Source organism: Oncorhynchus keta, chromosome 20 (assembly GCF_023373465.1).
Source record: "Oncorhynchus keta strain PuntledgeMale-10-30-2019 chromosome 20, Oket_V2, whole genome shotgun sequence".
Lineage (NCBI taxonomy): Eukaryota > Metazoa > Chordata > Actinopteri > Salmoniformes > Salmonidae > Oncorhynchus > Oncorhynchus keta.
Genome location: NC_068440.1, coordinates 37220044 through 37241258, shown reverse-complemented (window position 1 = coordinate 37241258; position 21215 = coordinate 37220044). Strand labels below are relative to the sequence as shown.

The 21215-nt window shown below is 44.2% G+C and overlaps 1 protein-coding gene across 7 annotated transcripts in view; it reads left to right on the top strand.

The window, feature by feature from the left end:
* The window catches only part of LOC118379570 (protein 4.1-like), a 129448-nt gene that overhangs the window by 43015 nt on the left and 65218 nt on the right, over positions 1-21215 (top strand). For all 7 annotated transcript variants that reach the window (XM_052472789.1, XM_052472785.1, XM_052472787.1 and 4 more), the window contains 5 exons: positions 6043-6261; positions 11388-11475; positions 14317-14469; positions 14655-14752; positions 17651-17826. In XM_052472789.1, the coding sequence (XP_052328749.1) occupies positions 6043-6261; positions 11388-11475; positions 14317-14469; positions 14655-14752; positions 17651-17826 (734 nt within the window). The remainder of the gene's footprint in view (positions 1-6042; positions 6262-11387; positions 11476-14316; positions 14470-14654; positions 14753-17650; positions 17827-21215) is intronic.

The window sequence follows — 21215 nt, the reverse complement described above, 5'->3', positions numbered from 1 at the left end:
TATCTCAATATTAAATCATTTCTGGGTAACAATTAAGTTCCTTACTGTGATTATTTTCACTTAAAATGGTAACAAAAAAATACAGTGTTACACAGCGTATGAAGAGGATGGGAATATTTTAATAATTCATCAATTGTGTTCTAACTCGTAAATTGTGTAAAAAATATGGTTGTGTTTGTATGATTTAAATGCTGTTCAAGTGACCTATGAATTAAATTAAAGTGTGATGTGTGTCTATCACCTTCTAGTAGGAATGGAGAAGTTAAACGGATGTCAAAACCCGATCTTTAATCAGATATCAATTTAATTTAAAATACTGTAAAACGATTTGGTCAAAAAAATTGTTTTACTTAAAGACAACGTTAACTTGCTTTGACTCTGAGAACAGGCACGTCTGTATATTGAAAAGTTTTGTCTTTCAATTTGCCAAATTGAGCCCCGTTTCAAATGATCTTTTCCAATCCCCAATATATATATTTTTTGGGGGGTAAATATATTAATTTAAATATATAAACTTTATATATAGATTTTTAAAATATATATTCCTTCTTTACTATTTCCCCATAACCTTACCACCCATCCCCAAATTTGAGTAAACTAATGAACAACAATACTTGATTTAAAAAATATAAACACAACATGCCAAAATGTACCTGTTCATATAAGCAAATCAGTCAATTGAAATAAATAAATTATGCCCTAATCAATTCATTTCACATGCTGGGCAGGGGCGCAGCCATGGGTGGGCCTGGGAGGGCATAGACCCATCCATTTGGGAGCCAGGTCCACACACTGGGGAGCCAGGCCCAGCCAATCAGAATTAGTTTTTCCTCACAAAATACTCATCAGTTTCATCAGCTGTCTGGTTGGCTGGGCTCAGACGATCCCGCTTGGGGCGGCAGGTAGCCTAGTGGTTAGAACATTGGGCCAGTAACCGAAAGGTTGCTAGATCAAATCACAGAGCTGACAAGGTAAAAATCTGTTGTTCTGCCCCTGAACAAGGCAGTTAACTCACTGTTCCTAGACCAGTTAACCCACTGTTCCTAGACCAGTTAACCCACTGTTCTTAGGCTGTCATTGTAAATAAGAATTTCTTCTTAACTGACTTGCCTAGTTAAATAAAGGTTAAAAAAATAATTTAAATAATGTGAAGAAAACGACGTTGGAGGCAGTAGAGAAATTAACATTAAATTCTGGCAACAGCTCTGGTGGACATTCATGAAGTCAGCATGCCAATTGCATGCTCCCATCGATCAATTGTGCTGCGATGTTTCACAAAGGTTCTGAATCTTTCTATTCTCATAGTTTCTACAGATTGTAAATTAAATATAAACATTTTTGCTAAGAGTATTATTATATAATTGATCGATTGACTATGACTCTTCAAATCACACAGCAATGCTATTTGCGGAGTTAGCTCCAGGTAAATGTTGCAATTATTTAGCCATTCCTGAACATGCCACCAAATACAAGCTACATATTGGCAGTACCAAAACAAGTGATCTAATGATTGTGTCTCTTCGCAGCAAAATCTTCAGAGCTGGGATGGTTGTATCCCCCATATATATAGCATTCAATTGGTTGCAAGAATTTTGCATAATAATTTAAATTGAAACATTTAAGATTAGCAAACTTAGGCATGACATGTCAGAAACAAACGCTGACACCACACGTCCAAATATATCTGACCAAATTAGGAAAGACAATCATTGTCATTTTGAATTCTGTTAAGCGAATGTAGTAGAGGTGACATTTTTTGTTGTTGTCTATCAACAATGACAAGCCACCAGGGTCTGACAACTTGAATGGAAAATTACTGAGGATAATAGCGGACGATATTGACACTCCTATTTGCCACATTTTCAATTCAAGCCTACTTGAAAATGTGGGCCCCCTTTACTGGCTTAAATAGCCGACCAATCAGCCTGTTACCAACCCTTAGTAAACTTTTGTAGAAAATTGTGCTTGACCAGATACAGTGCTATTTTACAGTAAACAAATTGACAATTGGGGGCTGTTTTGTTCGACTTCAGTGCGGCTTTTGACATTATCGATCATAGTCTGCTGCTGGAAAAAAATGTGTTAGGCTTTACACCCTCTGTTTTATTGTGGATAAAGAGTTGCCTGTCTAACAGCACACAGAGGGTGTTCTTTAATGGAAGCCTCTTCGACATAATCCAGGTAGAATCAGGAATTCCCCAGGGCAGCTGTCTCGGCCCCTTACCTTTTTTTTACTAATGACAATGTAAAGCCAGTGCTTTACTATGTATGCGGATGACTCAACACTATACACGTCAGCTACTACAGCGAGTGAAAATGACTGCAACACTTAACAAAAAGCTGCAGTTAGTTTTAGTGTAGGTGGCAAGGAATAAGTTAGTCTTAAATGTTTCTAAAACTAAAAGCAATTTATTTGGGACAAGTCATTCACTAAACCCTAACCTCAACTAAATCTTGTAATAAATAATGTGGAAATTGAGCAAGTTGAGATGACTAAAATGCTCGGAGTAGTACAACAGTAGCTAAGACTGGGAGAAGTCTGTCCATAATTAAGCTCTACTCTACCTTCTTAACAGCACTATCAAGATGGCAGTTCCTACAGGCCCTAGTTTTGTCGCACCTGGACTACTGTTCAGTTGTGTGGTCACGTGCCACAAAGAACTGGCCAAAAGTTTTGAGAATGACACAAATATTAATTTTCACAAAGTCTGCTGCCTCAATTTGTATGATGGCAATTTGCATATACTCCAGAATGTTATGAAGAGTGAACAGATGACTTGCAATTAATTGCAAAGTCCCTCTTTGCCATGCAAATGAACTGAATGCCCAAAAAACATTTCCACTGCATTTCAGCCCTGCCACAAAAGGACCAGCTGACATAATGTCAGTGATTCTCTCGTTAACACAGGTGTGAGTGTTGACAAGGACAAGGCTGGAGATCACTCTGTCATGCAGATTGAGTTCGAATAACAGACTGGAAGCTTCAAAAGGAGGGTGGTGCTTGGAATCATTGTTCTTCCTTTGTCATCCATGGTTACCTGCAAGGAAACACATGCCGTCATCATTGCTTTGCACAAAAACGACTTCACAGGCAAGGATATTGCTGCCAGTAAGATTGCACCTAAATCAACCATTTATCGGATCATCAAGAACTTCAAGGAGAGCAGTTCAATTGTTGTGAAGAAGGCTTCAGGGAGCCCAAGAAAGTCCAGCAAGCACCAGGACCATCTCCTAAAGTTGATTCAGCTGCGGGATCGGGGCACCACCAGTGCAGAGCTTGCTCAGGAATGGCAGCAGGGAGGTGTGCACGCACAGTGAGGCAAAGACTTTTGGAGGATGACCTGGTGTCAAGAAGAGCAGCAAAGAAGCCACTTCTCTCCAGGAAAAACATCAGTTACAGACTGATATTCTGCAAAAGGTACAGGGATTGGACTGCTGAGGACTGGGGTGAAGTAATTTTCTCTGATGAATCCCCTTTCTGATCGTTTGGGGCATCTGGAAAAAAGCATGTCTGGAGAAGACAAGGTGAGCGCTACCTTGTCATGCCAACAGTAAAGCATCCTGAGACCATTCATGTGTGGGGTTGCTTCCCAGCCAAGTGAGTGGCTGGGAAGCAGTTTGGTGACGAACAATGCCTTTTCCAGCATGATGGAGCACCTTGCCATAAGGCAAAAGTGATAACTAAGTGGCTCGGGGAACATAACATTGATGTTTTGGGTCCATGGCCAGACCTTAATCCCATTGAGAACTTGTGGTCAATCCTCAAGAGGCGGGTAGACAAACAAAACCCCACAAATTCTGACAAACTTCAAGCATTGATTATGCAAGAATGGGCTGCCATCAGTCAGGGTGTGGCTCAGAAGTTAATTGACAGCATGCCTGGGCAGATTGCAGAGGTCTTGAAAAAAAAGGGTCAACACTGCAAATATTGACTCTTTGCATCAACTTCATGTAATTGTCAATAAAAGCCTTTGACACTTATTAAATGCTTGTTATTATACTTCAGTATTCCATAGTAACATCTGACAAAAATATCTAAAGACACTGAGGCAGCAGACTTTGTGAAAATGTATGTTCTGTGTTGGTTGTTATAGATTTTGGGGGGGAATGTATTTTGTTGGTTGTTATAGATTTTGGGGGGGAATATTCTGTGTTGGTTGTTACAGATTTTGTGCACAATGTTATGAGGATATTTTTCAAGGATATTTAATTTGAAAAAGAAAAATTGGGAGAAAAACTTATTTAAAAAAAATCATAAACATTATTTTGGGATGTTAGATAAAACCCTAACTAGAACTTTGTGGAATGTTAGCTAATGTTCTGGGAAAGTTGCCGGTTTGCTGGGTTGTTTATCATTGCCCCAATCTCTCTGTCTCTTCACCCTCCCCCTTTCAATCACTGTCCCTCTAATCCTCACCTGCCAGTTGAGTTCATGAATCTAATTGCACCCAGAGTCATTTCATCCTGCATCCTGCCTCCCACCCATATCCACCCCATCCATGATTACATAAACAACCCGGCTTAAGCCTAATTAACAGCATCACACTGGGTGTACTGCCTGTGCTTGTGTCCCATATGGCACCCTATCTCCTATATAGTGCACTATCTCTGATCATAGCCCTATGGGAAATAGGGAATAGGGTGCCATTTGGGATGCATTATCTTTCTGCTGCTGCTTCCTGGAAGCCGTGTGGTCTGTGACCTCAAGCTGACCCCTAACTGTGTTTGTGTACGTCAGGTATTCTTGGTAGGACAACGGTAGCAAATAATTACTGAACAAAAATATAAATGCGACATGTAAGGTGTTGATCCCAGAAATATTCCATGATCACAAAAATCGTATTTCTCTCAAATTTTGTGCACAAATTTGTTTACAGGATCTATCACATCCGTCAGTGATTGGGAGTCTCGTAGGGTGGCATACAATTGGTCCAGCGTCGTCCGGGTTTGGCTGGGGGTAGGCTGTCATTGTAAATAAGAATTGGTTATTAACTGACTTGCCTAGTGAAATAAAGGTTCAATTAAAAAAAGTATAATTACATCCCTGTTAGTGAGAATGTATCCTTTGTCAAGATAATCCATCTACCTGACAGGTGTGGCATATCAAGAAACTGATTAAACAGCATGATCATTACACAGGTGCACCTTGTGCTGGGCACAATGAAATTCCACTCTAAAATGTGCAGTTTTGTCACACACCGCAATGCCAAAGATGTCTCAAGTTCTGAGGGAGCGTGCAATTGGCATGCTGACTAAAGGATAGTCCAACTGAGCTGTTGCCAGAAAATGTCATGTTAATTTCTCTACCATAAACGTCGTTTTCGAGAATTTGGCAGTACGTCCAACCGGCCTCACAACCATAGACCATGTGTATGGCGTTGTGTGGGCGAGCGGTTTACTGATGTTAACATTGTGAACAGAGTGCCCCATGTGGTGGCAGTGGGGTTATGGTATGGGCAGGCATAAGCTACGGACAAGGAACACAATAAATCAAATCAAGTCCAACTTTATTTGTCACATGTGCCGAATACTGTGAAATATTTACTTACAAGACCTTAACCAACAGTGCAGTTCAAGAAGAGTTAAGAAAATATTTACCAAATAAAATAAAATAAAAAATTATAAAAAGTAACACTATAACATAATATAATAGCAATTTAAATGCACAAAAAAATACTGTGAAGAATTCCTGAGGCCCATTGTGAGGCCCATTTTTGTAAGGTATCTGTGACCAACAGATGCATATCTGTTTTCCCAGTCATGTGAAATCCATCGATTAGGTCCTAATCAATGTACATTTCAATTGATTGATTTCCTCATATGAACTGTAGCTCAGGAAAATCATTTAAATGTTTGCATGTTGCGTTTATATTTTTGTTAAACATATTTTATTGTTAATAACACAAACTTGTTTCTTTAAAGAAAAAAAAATTCCATTGTCCTACCAAAAGTCATTTCATCTACAGTTTTCTTGATTGTCAGTGGACCTTGGTTTGAAAACGACTTAGCCACAGCCTTTTATTTTTATCTTTGCATGGCCAGGTACTACCTGTGTCTCCAGCTGCGTAAGGACATCCTGGGGGGCCGTCTACCCTGCTCCTTTGTCACACTGGCCCTTCTGGGTTCCTACGCACTGCAGTCCGAGCTGGGGGAGTACGACCCAGAGACACACGCACCAGACTACGCCAAGGACCTGAGGCTGGCCCCGGGACAAACCAAGGAGCTGGAGAAGAAAGTCATGGAGTTGCATAAGACATACAGGTCAGGAGGGTCTTTTAATACACACACACACACACACACACACACACACACACACACACACACACACACACACACACACACACACACACACACACACACACACACACACACACACACACACACACACACACACACACACACACACACACACACATACACACACACACACACACACACACAGGTCAGGAGGGGTTTTAATACACACACACTCACTGACTTAGAGACACATTTTCCCAGTATACTCAGCAGAATACACACACACAAAGACTTTTTTTATTTTCACCATTATTTAACCAGGTGAGCTAGTTGAGAACAAGTTCTTATTTACAACTGAACAACCTGGCCAAGATAAAGTAAAGCAGTGCGACACAACAACACAAGAGTTACATATGGAATAAACAAGCATACAGTCAATAACACAATAGAAAAAAATAAGGTCTATATACAGTGTGTGCAAATGGCGTGAGGAGGTAAGGCAATACATAGGCCATAGTAGCGAAGCAATTACAATTTAGTAAATTAACACTGGAGTGATAGATTAGCAGATGGTGATGTGCAAGTAGAAATACTGGTGTACAAAAGAGCAGAAAAGTAAATAAAAACTATATGGGGATGAGGTAGATTGGGTGGGCTATTTACAGATGGGCTATGTACAGCTGCAGCGATCATTTACCTGCTCAGATAGCTGATGTTTAAAGTTAGTGAAGGAAATATAAGTCTCCAGTTTCAGCGATTTTTGCAATTCGTTCCAGTCATTGGCAGCAGAGAACTGGAAGGAAAGGCGGACAAATGAGGTGTTGGCTTTGGGGATGACCAGCGAGATACACCTGCTGGAGCGCGTGCTACGGGGGGGGGATGTTGTTCTCGTGACCAGTGAGCTGAGATAAGGTGGAGCTTTACCAAGCATAGACTTAGATGACCTGGAGCCAGTGGGTCTGGCGAAGAATATTTAGCGAGAGCCAGCCGACTAGAGCATACAGGTCGCAGTGGTGGGTGATATAAAGGGCTTTGGTGACAAAACGGATGGCACTGTAATAGACTGCATCTAATTTGCTGAGTAGATTATTGGAAGCTATTTTGTAAATGACATCGCCGAAGTTGAGGTTTGGTAGGACAGTCAGTTTTACAAGGCTATGTTTGGCGGCGGGAGTGAAGGAGGCTTTGCTGCGAAATAGGAAGCCGATTCTAGATTTACATTTTTTATTTTTTTTTATTTTAAAATTGGAGATGTTTAATATGAATCTGGAAGGAGAGTTTACAGTCTAGCCAGACACCTAGGTATTTTTAGTTGTCCATATTCTAAGTCAGAACCATCCAGAGTAGTGATGCTAGTCGGGCGGGCAGGTGCGGGCAGCGAACGGTTGAAAAGCATGCATTTGGTTTTTACTAGCGTTTAAGAGCAGTTGAAGGCCACGAAAGGAGTGTTGTATGGCATTGAAGCTCGTTTGGAGGTTAGATAGCACAGTGTCCAAGGAAGGGCCAGTTGTATACAGAATGGTGTCGTCTGCGTAGAGGTAGATCAGGGAATCACCCGCAGAAAGAACGACATCGTTGATATATACAAAGAAAAGAGTCAGCCCGAGAATTGAACCCTGTGGCACCCCCATAGAGACTGCTAAGGTCTGGACAACAGTCCCTCCGATTTGACACACTGAACTCTATCTGAGAAGTAGTTGGTGAACCAGGCGAGGCAGTCATTTGAGAAACCAAGGCTGTTGAGTCTGCCGATAAGAATACGGTGATTGACAGAGTCGAAAGCCTTGGCCAGGTCGATGAAGACAGCTGCACAGTACTGTCTTTTACCGATGGAGGTTATGATATCGTTTAGTACCTTGAGCGTGTCTGAGGTGCATCCGTGACCAGCTCGAAAACCGGATTGCACAGCGGAGAAGGTACGGTGGGATTCGAAATGGTCAGTGATCTGTTTATTAACTTGGCTTTCGAAGACTTTAGAAAGGCAGGGCAGGATGGATATAGGTCTATAACAGTTTGGGTCTAGAGTGTCACCCCCTTTGAAGAGGGGGATGACTGTGGCAGCTTTCCAATCTTTAGGGTTCTCGGACGATATGAAAGAGAGGTTGAAAAGACTGGTAATAGGGGTTTCAACAATAGCGGTGGATAATTTTAGAAAGAGTGCGTCCAGATTGTCTAGCCCAGCTGATTTGTCCGGGTCCAGGTTTCGTAGCTCTTTCAGAACACCTGGTATATGGAGTTGGGTGAAGAAGAAGCTGGGAGGCTTGGGCAAGTAGCTGCGGGGAGTGCGGAGCTGTTGGCCGGAGTTGGGGTAGCCCGGAGGAAAGCATGGCCAGCCGAGGAGAAATGCTTATTGAAATTCTCGATTATTATTATCGGTGGTGACAGTGTTACCTAGCCTCAGTGCAGTGGGCAGCTGGGAGGAGGTGCTCTTATTCTCCATGGACTTTACTGTGTCCCTAAACGTTTTGAAATTAGAGCTACAGGATGCAAATTTCTGTTTGAAAAACTAGCCTTTGCTTTCCAGACTGACTGCGTGTATTGGTTCCTGACTTCCCTGAAAAGTTTCATATCGCACAGACTTTTCGATGCTAGTGCAGAACGCCACAGGATGTTTTTGTGCTGGTCGAGGGCTGTCAGGTCTGGAGTGAACCAAGAGTGAATCTGTTCTTAGTTCTACTTTTTTTGAAAGGGGCGTGCTTATTTGAGATAGTGAGTAAATTACTTTTAAAGAACGACCAGGCATCCTCGACTGATGGGATGAGTTCAATATCCTTCCAGGATACCCGGGCCAGGCCGATTAGAAAGGCTCACCGAAGTGTTTTATGGAGCGTTTGACAATGATGAGGGGTAGTCGTTTGACCGCGGACCCATAGCGGAAGCAGGCAATGAGGCAGTGATCTCTGAGATCCTGATTGAAAACAGCAGAGGTGTATTTGGAGGGCAAGTTGGTCAGGATATTATCTATGAGGGTGTCCATGTTTATGGATTTAGGGTTGTACCTGGTAGGTTCCTTAATAATTTGTGTGAGATTGAGGGCATCTAGCTTAGATTGTAGGACTGCCGGGGTGTTAATGTATCCCCGTTTAGGTCACCTCACAGAACAAACTCTGAAGATAGATGGGAGGCAATCAATTCACATATGGTGTCCAGGGCACAGCTGGGAGCGGAGGGGGGGTCTACAACAGGCGGCAACAGGGAGAGACTTACTTCTGGAGAGATTCAATTTTAAAATTAGAAGCTCGAACTGTTTGGGCATAGACCTGCAAAGTTTAACAGAACTTTGCAGGCTATTTCTGGAGTAGATTGCAACTCCTCCCCCTTTGGCAGTTCTATCTTGATGGAAAATGTTGTAGTTGGGGATGGAAATCTTAGAATTTTTGGTGGCCTTCCTAAGCCAGGATTCAGACACGGCAAGGACATCAGGATTGGTGGAGTGTGCTAAAGCAGTGACTAAAACAAACTTAGGGAGGAGACTTCTGATGTTAACATGCATGAAACCAAGGCTTTTTCGGTTACAGAAGTCAACAAATGAGAGTGCCTGGGGACACACAGGGCCTGGGTTAACCTCCACATCACCTTGGGAACAGAGGAGGAGTAGGATGAGGGTACGGCTAAAGGCTATCAAAGCTGGTCGTCTAGTGCGTTGGGGGCAGAGAATAAAAGCAGCATATTTCTGGGCGTGGTAGAATAGATTAAGGGCATAATGTACAGACGGGTATGGTGGGGTGCGGGTACAGTGGAGGTAAACCCAGGCACCGAGTGATGATAAGAGAGGTTGCATCTTTGGACGGGCTAGTTATGCTGGGTGGGAGGTGGGACAAAGGAGGTATTTAAGGCATGTACAGTGGGATTAGGGGATCCGTAGTAAACTAAGACAATAATAACTATCCTTAACAACAGTGTACAAGGCATATTGACATTTGAGGGAAACATAAAGCGAGGCATAATGCAATCACAGGTGTTGATTGGGAGAGCTAGCTAAGCCAACAACTGGTAAGACAACAACAGCTAATCAGCTAAGGCAACAACAAAAGGTAAAATGGCAATGAATGGGCAGAGAGGGTCAGTTAACTACACACAGGGCCTTAGTTCGAGGCTGGGACCAACAGATAAACAAAAAATAAACTAAATGGAGTACCGTGATTAATGAACAGTCCAGCAGGCATCAGCTTTGTAGCCAAGTGATCATAGGGTCCAGTGAGCAGCAAAATATGGAACAGGGAAGCCGCGGGGTAGTCGTTACTACGCTAGCACGCGGGAGACACGGCATTTAAAGTTAGCAGGCCGGGGTTAGTAGAAGAGTCTGCTCTGACGTCCGGCAAAGGGCGTTTGAGGGCACAGCGTATGGAGTTACTTCGGCGGACCAGTCGTGGTGGTACGGTGGGGCGCCGTGTCGACAAAGGTTCCGGGCAAGATGGCGAAAGAGGTATTGTAGTTGTAGTAATTTAGTTTGCTAGCCGGGAGATGCGCCTGGCTCGTGGCTAACTGGTGCTAGCTTCGGGGCAGGGGCGTTAGCCACCATAGGCAGTCGGTAGCAGCTAGCTAGCAGCGATGATCTGATGCAAAGGTCCAGAGCTTACGTCAAGGATCTGGTGGAGTAGTGGATTCTAGCCGTGTTGGGCATCGGCTGAGTAGCCGAGTGATCACAGAGTAGGCTGGGAGGTGGGCCTGGCTCAGGGCTAGCTTTGGGGCTGGGTGACTCGGTGGCAGCTAGCTAGCTGTGAGACAAATGTTCCCAGTATACTCAGCAGAATGTCCATACACACACGCACGCACGCACGCACGCACGCACGCACGCACGCACGCACGCACGCACGCACGCACGCACACGCACACACACACACACACACACACACACACACACACACACACACACACACACACACACACACACACAAGTGTTCCCAGTATACTCAGCAGAATGTCCACACACAAGACCTTCAGATTAGAAGGGAGGGGGTTGTATTGGATGCATAGGGTCACCTGTGTACACTGTTATGTAAATCAGTGTTATGTAAATCAGTGTTATGTAAATCATTTTCACAGCAGGAATGTGCTACTTATAATGAATCTGTAATGCCAGAGTCATTTATGCTACTGTATGATAACATGTTGCTTCTTTGCTAATATGGTGTCTGTCCCATCTACAGGTCGATGAGTCCAGCACAGGCAGACATGGCCTTTCTGGAGAACGCCAAGAAACTAGCCATGTACGGAGTGGACCTGCACCAGGCCAAGGTAACGTAGAGTTACAACCCAGGCCAAGGTAACGTAGGGTCACAACCCAGGCCAAGGTAATGTAGAGTCACAACCCAGGCCAAGGTAATGTATAGTCACAACCCAGGCCAAGGTAATGTAGAGTCACAACCCAGGCCAAGGTAACGTAGCGTTACAACCCAGGCCAAGGTAACGTAGAGTCACAACCCAGGCCAAGGTAACGTAGAGTTACAACCCAGGCCAAGGTAACGTAGAGTTACAACCCAGGCCAAGGTAATGTAGAGTTACAACCCAGGCCAAGGTAATGTAGAGTTACAACCCAGGCCAAGGTAATGTAGAGTTATAACCCAGGCCAAGGTAACGAGTCAAACAACCCAGGCCAAGGTAACGTAGAGTCAACCCAGGCCAAGATAACACACAACCCAGGCCAAGGTAACGTAGAGTTACAACCCAGGCCAAGGTAACGTAGAGTTACAACCCAGGCCAAGGTAACGTAGAGTTACAACCCAGGCCAAGGTAATGTAGAGTTACAACCCAGGCCAAGGTAACGTAGCGTTACAACCCAGGCCAAGGTAACGTAGCGTTACAACCCAGGCCAAGGTAACCAGGCCAAGGTAACGTAGCGTTACAACCCAGGCCAAGGTAATGTAGAGTCACAGGCCACCCAGGCCAAGGTAATGTAGAGTTATAACCCAGGCCAAGGTAACGTAGAGTTACAAACCAGGCCAAGGTAACGTAGAGTTACAACCCAGGCCAAGATAACGTAGAGTCACAACCCAGGCCAAGGTAACGTAGAGTTACAACCCAGGCCAAGGTAACGTAGAGTTACAACCCAGGCCAAGGTAACGTAGAGTTACAACCCAGGCCAAGGTAACGTAGAGTTACAACCCAGGCCAAGGTAACGTAGAGTTACAACCCAGGCCAAGGTAACGTAGCGTTACAACCCAGGCCAAGGTAACGTAGAGTTACAACCCAGGCCAAGGTAACGTAGCGTTACAACCCAGGCCAAGGTAACGTAGCGTTACAACCCAGGCCAAGGTAACGTAGCGTTACAACCCAGGCCAAGGTAACGTAGCGTTACAACCCAGGCCAAGGTAATGTAGAGTTACAACCCAGGCCAAGGTAACGTAGAGTTACAACCCAGGCCAAGGTAACGTAACAACCCAGGCCAAGGTAACGTAGAGTCACAACCCAGGCCAAGGTAACGTAGAGTTACAACCCAGGCCAAGGTAATGTAGAGCTATAACCCAGGCCAAGGTAACGTAGAGTTACAAACCAGGCCAAGGTAACGTAGAGTTACAACCCAGGCCAAGGTAACGTAGAGTTACAACCCAGGCCAAGATAACGTAGAGTCACAACCCAGGCCAAGGTAACGTAGAGTTACAACCCAGGCCAAGGTAACGTAGAGTTACAACCCAGGCCAAGGTAACGTAGAGTTACAACCCAGGCCAAGGTAACGTAGAGTAACAACCCAGGCCAAGGTAACGTAGCGTTACAACCCAGGCCAAGGTAACGTAGCGTTACAACCCAGGCCAAGGTAACGTAACAACCCAGGCCAAGGTAACGTTACAACCCAGGCCAAGGTAATGTAGAGTTACAACCCAGGCCAAGGTAACGTAGCGTTACAACCCAGGCCAAGGTAACGTAGCGTTACAACCCAGGCCAAGGTAACGTAGCGTTACAACCCAGGCCAAGGTAACGTAGAGTTACAACCCAGGCCAAGGTAACGTAGCGTTACAACCCAGGCCAAGGTAACGTAGCGTTACAACCCAGGCCAAGGTAACGTAGCGTTACAACCCAGGCCAAGGTAACGTAGCGTTACAACCCAGGCCAAGGTAACGTAGCGTTACAACCCAGGCCAAGGTAATGTAGAGTTACAACCCAGGCCAAGGTAACGTAGAGTTACAACCCAGGCCAAGGTAACGTAGAGTTACAACCCAGGCCAAGGTAACGTAGCGTTACAACCCAGGCCAAGGTAACATACTGTAGGACCACAACCCCAACCTGCAGAGCATTACTCATTCAACACAGAAACCGACAGGCTCCATGTGGAGACGAGCTGACTAAAAAGTCAAAAGGAAGAGTCTGTGTATTAACATCACATTGTTGTTGATGTCGTGAATATAAGTAGGTTCTAACTTGTTTTCAAATCTCAATCTGCAACCACTATATTCTACCTCCATGTGTGATGACGCGTTGGTAGGCGTGCAGATGTTTCAACCCAGATTGTCCCTCAGTGTCCTCCAGTCTGTCCACTGGAGGCCAGTTATATCACATCTGTCCTATTAACCACCGAGCAGAGAAGGCTTAATGATGATGATGACGATGATGATGATGATGATGACGAAGATATGGCCTACATCCCAAATGGCACCCTATTCCCTTCATAGCACACTACTTTTCACCAGGGCTCATCTAATGTAGTGCACTATATAGGGAATAGGGTGCCATTTGGGATGCAGATATGGTATTTAACATGGCTATAGCACCCACCCACCTACCTCCTTGCCTGCTGCAGTGTAACCTACGTCAGCTGTGAAGTCAGTGTTTGTGTCTGTTCCCAAAAAAGGGACAAACGCGTGCCTCTGTCAGAGCACAGATTTAGTAGCAGAAATGAGGTCAATCTGTTTGCATCAAAACCAGGGATTTAAAATAAAATATGGAAGTCATTATGCTGAACGGGAGATGGATGCTGCCTCCCGGTGGATGGATGTTGTCATTGCATTAATACTCAGGCCAAGAACAATGGTATAATGTCAGCAATCATGCACATGGACATCTAGCTGTTGTATTCTCTGTTTTTGGGTGGTCAATGGTCAAACACTCTTCCATCCTCACCTCCCTCCCCATCCCTGTCTCCAGGATCTAGATGGAGTGGATATTATGCTGGGTGTGTGTTCTGGGGGTTTGATGGTCTACAAGGACAAGCTGAGGATCAACCGTTTCCCCTGGCCCAAAGTCCTCAAGGTCTCCTACAAACGCAGCAGTTTTTTCATCAAGATACGCCCCTCAGAGGTCAACTTTATTTATGTGTTTGGTTGTTTATTTGGTTGTCTTTTAGCCCACAGGAGGCCTGATCTCCCAGGAGTCAGATAAACAGTATAGTAATCATAAGTACAAGTTAGTTTACATGTCAAATCAATAGGTATAGTGGATCTAGTGCAGTGCTACCATCATTCATATGCTTTTGTTTCCAACAGCTGGAGCATTACGAAAGCGCCATTGGTTTCAAACTGCCAAACTACAAGGCCTCCAAGAAGCTGTGGAAAGTGTGTGTGGAGCATCACACCTTCTTCAGGTAAGAGAACACACTGTTTGAAGCTCCCCGTGACAGGTTCGATCATTCTAACTTGTGAAGAACACCAAGTTATTATTTGATTGAGAACGGTCCTTACAGTAGTAATACAGTATTAGTATGGCTATATAGTAGTTATATTTAGTTTAGTTACTCACAATGACTAATACTGTATGTGGTTGTCTTACCTACCTTAGTTTAATGCACTGCTAAAATGTTAATGTAGTTAGCTATATTTAAAAGCGAAATTGTGACCAACCGGCTCGATTTCGGGTCTTATGTAGCTACATTTGAAATTGTGTTTTTTGACATTGGGTAAAAGTAGAGACTCAGAGCCAGAAAATTGTTTATTATACACTACAGTTGTAGTGGGAAAGTAATTCTGCTGTTAAAAGTTGATAAACTTGTAAGCTCACTTTTGAGAAAATGGCCCTTGAATGTTTTGGTACCTACTGGAGAGCTCTTCTTTGTCTACACCCATTCAGCATCGTTCGCACCCCCTAAAGCCTTAGCCCCACCCATCTCATTAAGGATTCACATATGAAGCCATGTACTAAACACCCAAAGATTTCAAGACTAAAGGCTGGTTTGTACTATGTGTGTGTTTTTTAAAGTTTAATCTGGAGTGCCAGAGTGGGAGTGCGCTCTGGACGTTCGTAAACTCAGAGTGTTGTCAGATCGTCCGTTCATAAATTCAGAGTGTTTCGCTCTCAGAGTATTCAGCGCGCACATTGTACGCTCTGGCTGAGGAGTAGGTTTGATCCGAGCATTCTGTCCCAAACAACAGCAGTCAAGCACCCAAACTAACTGGCTAACGTTGGCTAGCTGGCTAGCTACTTCCAGACACAAATGAGAGAGCAGCTCCCTCTGACTATTTTACTCACCCTAGCAGAGCTGGTTAGGCTATTTTTATGTTATCCAGAGTGTTGGTGACTGCAACTGTGCTGCTGGCTTCAATTTCATTTGTTTTTTTTGACAATTTTACTGACACTGGCCATATTCAACGGGTGTTGAGCATTCGTAAATGTATCAGTTATTCTCCGCTCTGGCACACTCAGACGAGGGTGCTCTGAAATCGGAGTAGATAGCCAGAGCGAATTTACCAGCTACGTCTATCAACAGTTGTCACAGTGACATCATGAACATTCTATTGGAATGGTTAATTGCATAGTGGAGTATTTTGTTAAGACATGTAGCTAGCTAGCTAAACAATGAACCATAATCCCAACTCATAACATTACTACCCTGCATTAATCTGCAAGTCGCTAACCAACCAGGTTCAATTTTAGCTAGCTAACATTAGGCTTTAACTAGCAATGCATAACTAGCAATGGCTCTGCGATATGAATAATATAACTACACAGATCATACACGTAACGTTAGCTAGCGAGCCAGCCAGCTGTTAGGGATGTTGGTTCCTGCACAGGAACCAAATCAGCGGAAATTTCAGAGCGCCACCTATAGTTTTCGATAAAACTCAAACTTTCATTAAAACACACACGCAAGATACTCAATTAAAGCTACACTCGTTGTGAATCTAGCCAACATGTCAGATTTGTAAAATGCTTTTCGGCGAAAGCATGAGAAGCTATTATCTGATAGCATGCACCCCCGAAAATACCTGAACGAGACCTAAACAAAAGATTTTGCGGTAGCCGGCGCTACACAAAACGCAGAAATAAAATATAAAACATTCATTACCTTTGACGAGCTTCTTTGTTGGCACTCCTATATGTCCCATAAACATCACAATTGGGTCTTTTTCCCGATTAAATCCGTCATTGTATAGCCAAAATGTCATTTTATGAAGGCCGGTCTGATCCAGGAAAATTCACCATTACAAGACGCAACGTCACTTTTTAAAATTGAAAAAGTTGCCTATAAACTTTTACAAATCACTTCGAACTACTTTTCTAAACCAACTTTAGGTATTAATAAACGTTAATAATCTATCAAATTGATCACGGGGCGATCTGTATTCGATAGCAGCAAGTCTTGAAATCATCGTCCATGTTTTCACTTTCATAACTTCCTCCGGTGCGCCCCAAGACAGGAAGTGCCTATACGTCATCTCACCAAGGATAAACCAGCCATGAAATGCCAGTACTGGCGACATCGTGTGGAAGCTGTAGGCATTGTAATCAGATCCTCATCTATTTTCTATCGCCTTAGACAATACATTGACTGGCGGATGAATATTTTTCCCAGGGATTTTTACTCCTAAACACGTTCTGTTATAGTCAGACACGATTTAACCAGTTTTAGAGACTTCAGAGTGTTTTCTATACACACATACTTATCATATGCATATACTATATTCCTGGCATGAGTAGCAGGACTTTGAAATGTTGCGCGATTTTTAACAAAAAGCTGCGAAAAGCTGCGAATATTCGCAACATCCCTAACAGGCTAACGTTAACTAGCTAGCTAACAGTACACTTTAACTTGAAATGGAAATTACTTTCTGACCAAATTTGAAACATGTAATATCTGAAAATGTAGCTAGCTAGACTATCTTACCTGTATACATGGATGGACGACTCTCCCTCCTTGTCAAGGAGTCCCCTTAGTTTGAAGATGCGGAGACAGGTGTTTTATACAGCAGTCTTCTGTGTGTTCTCCTTTGGACTCTGCATATTTGCATATTCTGCATATGTTTGCATATTCTGCATATGTCTGCATATTTGCATATTCTGCATATGTCTGCATATTTGCATATTCTGCATATGTCTGCATATTTGCAATCAAACGGCAGAATTTTATATATTAGATTTATATATTTATATAAATGTTCCTCTGTCCAGACTGACCTCTACTGAGGTGGCTACCACTCCCAGGCAGTTATATATTATATAGTTATAGATATATTTATATAAATGTTCCTCTGCCTCCTCTGTCCAGACTGACCTCTACTGAGGTGGCTACCACTCCCAGGAAGTTCCTAGCACTGGGTTCTAAGTTCCGCTACAGTGGGCGGACCCAGGCTCAGACCCGCCAGGCCAGCTCTATGATTGACAGGCCAGCCCCCCTGTTCCAACGCTCGGCCAGCAAGAGGAACTCACGCAGTCTGGATGAAGGTTTGTTGAATGGGACTGTGTATGTGGAGAGAGAATCTGACTTGTCCCTGTTTAACACCAGCAAGATGTAAGTCTCTGTGTTTACTCCAGCCCCTCCAGAGCGGAAAGAAGAGGGTGACTAGTTACCATATCAATCACCCTCCTCTGTAGTAACATTATCTTCAATTCAACCACCTACATCTGTAGTAACATTACCTTGAATTCAACCACCCTCCTCTGTAGTAGCATTACCTTGAATTCAACCACCTACATCTGTAGTAACATTACCTTGAATTCAACCACCTACATCTGTAGTAACATGACCTTGAATTCAACCACCTACATCTGTAGTAACATTACCTTGAATTCAACCACCCTCCTCTGTAGTAGCATTACCTTGAATTCAACCACCCTCCTCTGTAGTAGCATTACCTTGAATTCAACCACCCTCCTCTGTAGTAACATTCGGTACAGTAATAGTACTGGCCCACGTCAGGGTTTATTAACCCTCTCTTCGCTGGCCTCTTCTCAACCTCTAACATGCTGACCAATCCGGCTTCTCACGTGCATCCGCGTGTGCCATCGTGCGCATGTTAATTTTGTCTATACCCACCAGATGCGATCAAGACACGCAGATTAAAATATCAAAACTAACTGTGTACCAGCTATATTCATTTGGGGACAGGTCGAAAACACATTAAACATTCATGGACATTTAGCTAGCTTGCTGCTGCTAGTTCATTTGTCCGGGGAGATGAACATTGTGAAATGTAAAAGGTCCTTTTTTTTTGCTGAATCTTTGTAGAATTCTGACCCATTTTGAATCACAAAAACGTGTGTTCTTTACTCTGATAATTAATCCACAGATTAAAAGGGGAAACCTAGTTAGTTTTTTGTTCATTTTCTTTGATTAATCTCTCCTCGTTCATTCTTCTTCTGTGGATTTTATATGGTGGTTGGCAACCAACTTTAAGGTGCGTTACTGCCACCAACTGGACTTGAGTGTGGATTTTCCCCTCCTCTCCTCCTACCCCTCCTCTCCTCTTCTCCCCTCCTCTCCTCTCCTCCTCCCCTCCTCTCCTCCTTTCCCCTCCTCTCCTCCTTTAATCCTCTCCCCTCCTCCCCTCCTTTCCCTTCCTCTCCTCCTCCTCCTCTCCTCCTTTCCCCTCCTCTCCTCCTCTCCTCTCCTCCTCTCCCCTCCTCTCCTCCTTTCCCCTCCTCTCCTCCTCTCCCCTCCTCTCCCCTCCTCCCCTCCTCTCCTCCTTTCCCCTCCTCTCCTCCTCTCCTCCTTCCCCCCCTCCCCTCCTCCCCTCCTCTCCTCCTCTCTCCTCCTCCCCTCCTCCCCTCCTCTCCCCTCCCCTCCCCTCCTCTCCCCTCCTCTCCCCTCCTCTCCTCCTTTCCTCTCCTCCCCTCCTCTCCTCCTTTCCCCTCCTGTTCTCCTCTCCCCTCCTGTTCTCCTCTCCCCTCCTGTTCTCCTCCTTTCCCCTCCTCTCCTCCCCTCCTCTCCTTCTCTCCCCTCCTCTCCTCCTCTCCTCATCTCAGCCTTCTCATCTGGGACACTCTCTCTCTCTTTGTTATTCAACCGCTCCCCATAACATCGGGTTGTATTTCTGCTGACAACATAAGGTAGGCAGGGCACAAGCCAGTGATTACATGTTACCACACAAAACAGCTTCAATGTCTTACTCCCTGTGGGCTCAGGCAGCCTCCACCTGCCACCTAACTGCTGCTGCTACCATTCTCACACTCAGGGCCCGGTTTCCCCATAGCGATGGAACTCAGGCTTGCGAGTGTTTTAAACGATCCATCTTTTCTACAACGGACGAAGATGTGACATACGTTTCCCAAAATACCAGGCAGCGAGAACATTTGCAAAGTTGGAGCATGTGTCGATAGGAATGAGAGAAAGGAAGCGCTGCTCTCGGATCAGCTTTCTCCATTCAAATCTAACATAAACATTAGAATTATTCCACAAAACTGACAACGGATCAGGATGATAAAACAGGACGGTTCTGTTGTATCCTGGAGCTGACCTCATACCTAACCTGAATAACTCTGAGGACGGTTCTGTTGTATCCTGGAGCTGACCTCATACCTAACCTGAATAACTCTGAGGACGGTTCTGTTGTATCCTGGAGCTGACCTCATACCTAACCTGAATAACTCTGAGGACGGTTCTGTTGTATCCTGGAGCTGACCTCATACCAAACCTGAATAACTCTGAGGACGGTTCTGTTGTATCCTGGAGCTGACCTCATACCAAACCTGAATAACTCTGAGGACGGTTCTGTTGTATCCTGGAGCTGACCTCATACCAAACCTGAATAACTCTGAGGACGGTTCTGTTGTATCCTGGAGCTGACCTCATACCTAACCTGAAATAACTCTGAGGATGGTTCTGTTGTATCCTGGAGCTGACCGCATACCTAACCTGAATAACTCTGAGGACGGTTCTGTTGTATCCTGGAGCTGACCTCATACCTAACCTGAATAACTCTGAGGACGGTTCTGTTGTATCCTGGAGCTGACCTCATACCTAACCTGAAATAACTCTGAGGACGGTTCTGTTGTATCCTGGAGCTGACCTCATACCTAACCTGAAATAACTCTGAGGACGGTTCTGTTGTATCCTGGAGCTGACCTCATACCTAACCTGAAATAACTCTGAGGACGGTTCTGTTGTATCCTGGAGCTGACCTCATACCTAACCTGAATAACCCTAACCTGACCCAGGAGGAGACCCAGGAAGACATCCAGGAGGATAACCAGGAAGGAGGAAGAGGAAACGAGTGGTTTGTGCTGATGAGGCACACTTCCTTAGAGTGGTGTGGAAGAGGGTGGAGCTGAGGCCACCGACCAGGAGAGTAAGATGTGTGGTGGACTGAACCAAACTACAGTGGGTAGAGGTGGGATGATGATTGTTTTTTGTTGTTGGACAAGCGTGTCTATTTGACACCACCAGGTACTGAATGGTTTGGCCACGCTTTGTTTGCCACAGCTCCTCCTTCTAAAGGGTGTCCAAAATTCTGATCATTTTTTCAAAATTCCGGTAATGTTTTTAACATTCCGGTAAGTTTTTCAAAATTCCGGTAATTTTTTCGAAATTCTGGTAATTTTTTCAAAATTCCGGTAATGTTTTCAAAATTCCGATAATTTTGTCAAAATTCCGGTAATGTTTTCAAAATTCCGGTAATTTTTTCAAAATTCTCAGGTTTTCCAGAAATCCTGGTTGGATGTTTCCCGGAATCAGGGGGGAATAAGCAGGAAATCTGGGAATCTTCCAGCCGGGATTTCTGGAAAACCTGTGAATTTTGTAAAGGTTCTTGAATTTTGCTAAACATACCGATGGTTTGTGCTGGTTTGTGCTGCTGGACCACGATGCCTGTTCTAACCTCCACCACTCACCGATG